The sequence below is a fragment of the Homalodisca vitripennis genome, chromosome 5 (genome assembly GCF_021130785.1).
Source record: "Homalodisca vitripennis isolate AUS2020 chromosome 5, UT_GWSS_2.1, whole genome shotgun sequence".
Classification (NCBI taxonomy): domain Eukaryota; kingdom Metazoa; phylum Arthropoda; class Insecta; order Hemiptera; family Cicadellidae; genus Homalodisca; species Homalodisca vitripennis.
In genome coordinates, this window is record NC_060211.1 from 57728100 (window position 1) to 57735191 (window position 7092).

General features: G+C 31.5%; 1 protein-coding gene across 4 annotated transcripts in view; it reads left to right on the top strand.

Moving 5' to 3' along the window:
• The window catches only part of LOC124362255 (LIM and senescent cell antigen-like-containing domain protein 1), a 39692-nt gene extending 33380 nt beyond the window's left edge, over window positions 1-6312 (top strand). For all 4 annotated transcript variants that reach the window (XM_046816605.1, XM_046816606.1, XM_046816603.1 and 1 more), the window contains 3 exons: window positions 680-796; window positions 2081-2222; window positions 4318-6312. In XM_046816605.1, the coding sequence (XP_046672561.1) occupies window positions 680-796; window positions 2081-2222; window positions 4318-4520 (462 nt within the window). In that variant the 3' untranslated portion in view covers window positions 4521-6312. The remainder of the gene's footprint in view (window positions 1-679; window positions 797-2080; window positions 2223-4317) is intronic.
• Window positions 6313-7092: the final 780 nt, after the last annotated feature.

The window sequence follows — 7092 nt, forward strand, 5'->3', positions numbered from 1 at the left end:
GGGCGAGAGTGCTGAGCTTATGGTGAGCTGATATTTACTCAGTACAGCATCGGCATCATAGAGGCAATGAAACATTTCCAAGTAGTATCCCTTTGGTGAAATAATGAATAAAGATCTACAGTATCTTGATCTGACTGTGGGCCTGCCTTGCTTTTTTGCAACATCCTTCCTTCACATGTGCTCAATGAGATCTTAGTTTTGGCTTCATGAGAGTCTGTCAGAAGATTAATCACATTCCACTGGTGTATGGCTATCTTTTTTAGCAGTCATACTACTCATTTAGCCATGAGTTGCTCATGACGTCATTCCCAAAAACCTAATAATGATCTTGCTTATAGATTTCACTTGGATATGACCTAGTTTTAGGGGAAACAGTGCAGGACTGTCTCCTCCACATCTCCACCAAAAGACATCTGCTCTCTTCTTCATTGAATTAAGTAAAAAAAAAGAAGGTGCAATACCTTTTTCAACACACCTTGTACATTTACAAAGTTATTATTTATTTTCTATGTTTAGTGAAGCTAATACACAGTCAATGTTTTAAACAATTTTAGCTTCCTTTTGACTTTTGTAATTTTACCTTGTAATTTGAATAAATACATAAATTATTTTCAAATAATTATACTAGTAAATAAATAAGATTAAAAATTATTAATTTACGTTGAATAATTTGTTTAAGAACGAGCTGTACTGTCTCCGCTGTCATGACAAGATGGGTATCCCGATCTGTGGAGCTTGTCGCCGTCCGATAGAAGAACGAGTTGTCACTGCTTTAGGAAAACACTGGCACGTTGAGGTGAGTTTACATCTAAAAAAATATACAATGCTGAGGATTTGCTAATTACAAACTTGTTACCAGAAACCCTACTATACTACTATACTAAAACTTACATTAAACAATAGTATATTACAAAAGATACAGTACACGATAAATATTTTGCAATTTTATATTGAAATAATACACAGAATATATATAAAAATGTGGGCTTACAGTAATATTAATATGTATTGATATTATATACCTAGTTAATACTATTATAGGTGGAGGATTGAACTAAAACTTCATGAAGTTAACAATTTTATAAAGTTAAACAAACATAAAATTTTGGTCGATCACGTTTTGGACTATTAAAAAATTTAGATTTACTATTAATTAGTTTTTATAATTTTCATATAATAAATAACTTTGGATCGAAACTTGATCAATTTTCGACTGATATAACTCATAACTGGTTTAAAATATAAAAATTGTAACTAAAAAAAAGTACAAGATCTTTATCTTAATTCAATACCTCTCTCAATAAGTTCTTGTAACAAATAAAGCAACTAAATTGTTTGGTGCAAAGCATTACATGAGATTTCATGAACAACTCTTTAACCTTCTCTAAATTTAACAAACACAAAGGCCAAAACTTTTTTTATCAAACATAAGGAAGTTATGATATTTTTGTGTGAAACTACTCCAAAGCTAAAAATGTCTGAGCTTTTATTCAGAAAAGCCCAAAATAAGATGTTAGCTCTTATTGAATCACTAAAAAATACGGATGGATTGATTCTGATACTTGATACCTACTTACATAGCGTTATCAATATATTGACAATTTTTGATACAGTAGATCTTTTCACTTTTCATCTCGATATCAATTGTTTCAAAGTATTTTATTGCAAATAATGAATGAAATCAATCGAAGTATATGAAATAAGGTTGGAAAGTCACTATTTTACAACTAGTGACTAGCTGAATCTCGAATTCACTGAAACTTTTCAAGTATATTTTTGGTCGGCAAACTGATCGAATATTGATTACCAAAACATGTTATTGTTAAAAAATAGTAATTTTATTCTCAGTTGATCTAAAATTTTAAAGTATGTTTATTTTCAGACGTAATTTCTTATCCTTGGTCTGTAATTTTTATATCATTTTTATTTTAAAACACAATTTTAATTGATTTGTACGAATATTTAAGTGATTGGTTCCAGTATTGAAAATATATTTGCAGAATCCATCATATAATTCTTTTTAAATTTATTTGTTGTATGTAAATTTAAATTTACTATTGTTGTTATGATTTCTTTTCAGCATTTTGTTTGCGCTAAGTGTGAGAAGCCTTTCTTAGGCCACCGCCACTACGAGAAGAAAGGCCTGGCATACTGTGAGACTCACTACCATCAGCTTTTTGGAAATCTTTGTTTTGTTTGCAACCAAGTCATTGCAGGAGATGGTAAGAATTTTTTTAACTTAGCATATTACAGCTATGAAAAATTACATTTTCATCTCAACATCTTATATAGATTATTGTTAAAACAGATAGCAAATGATCTGGACAGACAATATTCCCTCCTACATAAGAGAGATTGAAAACTTGGACCTACACTTGTCTATCTACCATCTTATGAAACTATTAGCAGTTTAATGAATATGATTGTGTAGTTTTTTGTGTCTCGCTATATCAACAATGATAGAATTTGAATATCAGTTTCAAAATTGGTAGTCTTGATAAATTTGTATTGTAATATAATTAACTTGGAAAACACCAACCAACCATATATTATCACTACCAATTACTTCTTTCCCTTATGAGCACCCTGATGATGTAATCTAATCAGGTAGAGCCTTTTTGTAACATCTGTGTCTTCAGAGAGATTATTATTATTATCCAAGAATAATAAATAGCAAAATTTAGAGTATTTACAACATATTTACAAAATTGTATTTATTGGAACATTTTTATGATTTTTCTTGGAAATAATTTTAGCGAGTTCTGAAAACAATTCAAATTCATTTATGTTTGGTTGTTACCAAACTTAGAGAAGATAACCTACTTGAGTGTATTTTGAAATATGTTTGAATGTTCAGTTGGTTTAAAACACAAATAAATTTCTTTTGATTTTTCAATAAAATTAACCAAACCATCGAGTTAACATCATTTAAAACCGAACCATTTTTTTTTTTTTTTTTTTTTTTTTACAAAAAATGCTTTTCATTCAGTCCAAGATTTTTAAATAATTTGTGTCCTTAGTTGATTGTATCTAATAAAAATTAACTGTGTATTAAAATATATTTTAATAGTAAAGTAATACGTGAAATCTAATTTGTGATTAATTCAATGCTTAAAACAATAAATTGGTAAGTAAAGATCTTTTGAAGTGAATAAAATCAAATTAAAATATCTTTGTTCTATTAACCCATTGCGGATCGTATTGTTTTGGTGCGCGGGCACGAATTAATTTACGGTCAGCGGCCGCCGCCGCACGAACAGTAATGGTGCGCCACATCTTATCGCTCGCTATTGTATACTAGAAAATTCAGCTGTGAAGGTATTCGTTCAGATGGAACATGGGCCTGCTGGGGTATCCGTGATGTAGGAACGATAACACGCGAGCAAGGTTCCGGGGTGGCAGGGATGATGTCTGAATCATAGTCTAAATAAAGCGGCTCGGGCGAAGCGATTACAACATCCGGGCCATTGTCAAAGTCAAAGTCAAAATGTTCTTTATTCATATACATCAAGTACAGAGATAGTGTTAAAAATTAATAAACCTAATTGGTGACATAAAACATTTAGAGTAGAATATTAATGTCCATGATTGATCATTTGGTAAAATTCCTCAAGTGTGTAGATGACCTGGTGTAAGAGCAGTTTATGGAGTTCAGTCTTTAGCTGTTTCCCCTTCTTCGTTCTTATTTCTATCGGTAGACAGTTGCTAAGGTTTCTTCCTATTGTCTAGACTAAACCCGCCAACATGTATGTCTGCGTCGTTTAGTTCTGTTTCACTAACCTCAAAGTATTATAATAACAGCTGAGGAAAACAACCAATCAGAAGCGCTAAAAATCAGAGAGTAAACTCATATGAATGATTTTTCAACTTCGACATATATCTGCGATCTAGGATATTAATAAAACTTTTGAAAACTCTAAATGTAGACCGTTGTTAAACACTCTTAGTTGACAAGTGAAGATGATCGCCCGATCTATCAGACATTAATAGAACTATTTGGAGGGAAACTTAAAAGCAGACCGCTTTTGCGACCTGAGCTCGTTATCGTTAGGCCCAGCCGCTGCAATGGGTTAAAAATACATTTAATGGGAAAAAAGAAAAGAGTCAGAAATATAGATTAAGATAGTATACAGTTAACTTAAATATTTTTGCTGTTTTTATGACCATTTTAAGTAATCAATAAATATTTTAAGACCTGAGAAAAGTTGGCAGATGTCATATCCTTGTTTCCCAGAAAAGGTGGTTAGACCAGTGGTGAGGGAACTGTAATTTACCAATAATTATTGCTACCAGTAATGTTAGATATGTTGTTTGTAGTGTTCACCGCCCTGAACAAAGCCTGGTGTGTCCACCATTTCGCCTGTTCTGTCTGCGACCAGAAGATGAACCAGAAGACCAAGTTCTACGAGATCGATCTGAAGCCTGTGTGTAAGAAGTGCTACGACAAGTTCCCCGGAGAGTTCCGCCGCAGGCTGCGTAAAGCCCATGAGGCCACACCCAAGAAGGCACCCACCCCATAACATCAACCAACTTGCCTCTTCTGCAAGGAGTGTCCCGGCTGCTGAGGCTACGTAACAAAATACATAACATTAGTAACGTTGAATTTTAAAGAAGAAATTAACTATTTCAACTAACAGGACAGTTTTACAACAATGTTACTCTGAGTATTTTTACATTTTATTCCTCTATGGCCGGTTTTGCTTAAAGCTTCTTGTTCAGTTAACATTAAGTACGTTCCTCAGTAAGCTGTGCACAATATCATGAAGGCATTTAATAACAACACACAAGTGCCTGTCAACTCAAATGTCAATGGAAATGATGTGTTCATGTTTTATTTATTATCCAATAATTAATGGAAATTAATGTACTAATGAAACTTAAATTAATCTTAAGTCTTAAATTTGCATTAACTAGGGTTTGGAATAAATATATAACCCTTAATTTGGTAAGGTTAGGCTTGATTTATATTAGTTATATTTTATCTGTTTATTTCACTCTGTACAAGATTATAGTTTTGATTTTTGGATCCCTAAAATTTGATAGTTCATAAAAAAAATATTACATTTGCTATAGTTTTATTGTCTTTATCACTGCCAAGCTGTAAGAATTGCAACAACACTATACATATTAAATTGCGATTCTGTATTGATTAAGAAGATTTCATTCTTTCCAATATTTTGTCTTCATATTCTAAATGATTTTTCATTTAAGACATCGGTTACTGTATATATTCCCTGATCAGTCAAATTAAATTTTATGTTTTTGGAATTGTTACTTAAGTGCAGTTCTGATTATGTTACACTTTCATCTAAAGATCTCTCAGATAAAAACTTGTTGTTTATCAGTGTTATCATAAGTTTTATAATTTGAAGAGGTTTCTCTGATACTGAAACATTGTGAAAGGTTTATTTTTCCTTACTGTTACTTTGAAATCTATAAAATATTACAGTCAGTATAGTATATCGTGAACAATCACCATAAAATATGAACTATACTTTGTGTATTCTTTACTCCTTAAAACTCTCCAGAAGTGTAATTAATTATTAACTTGATCTAGGTAGGCTAAGTAATTCTAATTGTAATATGAGTATTTTAGGGTTAAAATAATATAAGACTCTGAAATGATGTTAGATAAAGCTTTATTGCCTTTAGTGTACAACAGCAGTGCCTCTTATTCAAGCATATTTACAATATTTTTAATTCCTGGAATTTTTTATGTTGCTAGTGTTTCATATTGATGTTTTATGAGAATTAATGAAATACTGTTGTTGGTAATTTCAGCCAATGTTGGTAATGTAAATTTAAATCTCTATATAATATTGTACGTGACATTTATCCTGTAAAATTAAACTTATAGTACCTAGCTAAACTAGTAGGAAGCTCATTAGAGTAATTATTGTAATGACTGTAGTTCAAAGAATTCTAAAGTAGTGTTCAAAATAGATTATTTACCAGTTCATTGTACTGAAAAATGCATCTCAATTACAAATATGTAAGTTGTTGTTAGAATCTGTCAGAAATTATTGCTTCCTAGTCAGCAAGACGGATTGTTACATGATTGTTGGATTTTAATGTTCTTGTTAACTCATATGAAATATTTACAGTTGTATAAGGTATCGATATACTAGCATTACTCTTGTATTGTAATCATTACTTGGTGCTGTTACAGTGTTGAAATTTTAGCTAGTTTTAAGATCAAAACATTTTAAGGACCATTACAATGTTTAGCTGCATGTTTAAAATTTTAACAGTGTTATTAATGTATTATGTGCATTTTAATATATGAAATAAAGTACTGACCGTTCAGTGTTACACGTGTTTTTGTAAGTTTTCTTTTTTCCTCTAGCCACCATTTTGAGGGTGAGCGTGTATCACACTTGTTTCTGGTATTTGTTTGTGTAATATTTCAAGTGTCACAATTTTATTGTTATTGGACACAGTTATTGTTGTAGATCCTCTGTAGATGATGATGATGCTGTGAGTCATCTATGGCATACAGAAAATACTGTTTGTTTTTAACAAGTTATATGTAAACATAAACTTGAAAGAATAATGAGGAAATGGAAAGAAAGTAAACAGTCCAAACTTGGCACAGAGTGAAGTTAAAAAAGTGGAATAATGATTTTAATGTACCCTTCTACATTCTGATTTGTCATTCTTAGGTTTTTACTATTGTTACCATTTCATCAATTCATTATATTTTCTTTATATAGGGATTACATAGTATGTAATTAAGTTAACAGAATTAAATAAAAATGAACAGAGCTGGTCAGTGCACATCGCAGGGATCTCAGTGGATCCAGGGGGCAGACTGACTGTTAGTGGTGCAAGTGCACATGTAAGCACCTTCGTGTCGGCAAAATACTTCAGGGATCACGGCCCTTTTCTATATAGAGTATGCTTGTGATAAGACGACTGTCAACATCAACCTACATGGAGCAATGGAAAAGTTACACGTATTGACTCAGTGAACTGATATTTCTCCATGAACAGATTCCTTGAAGCAGTGACAGAGTTACAAGTTTATAACCTAAACAATTAATAACCTAATGCATTCATTAATACATTATATTTGTAGCATAGCTGTTTATT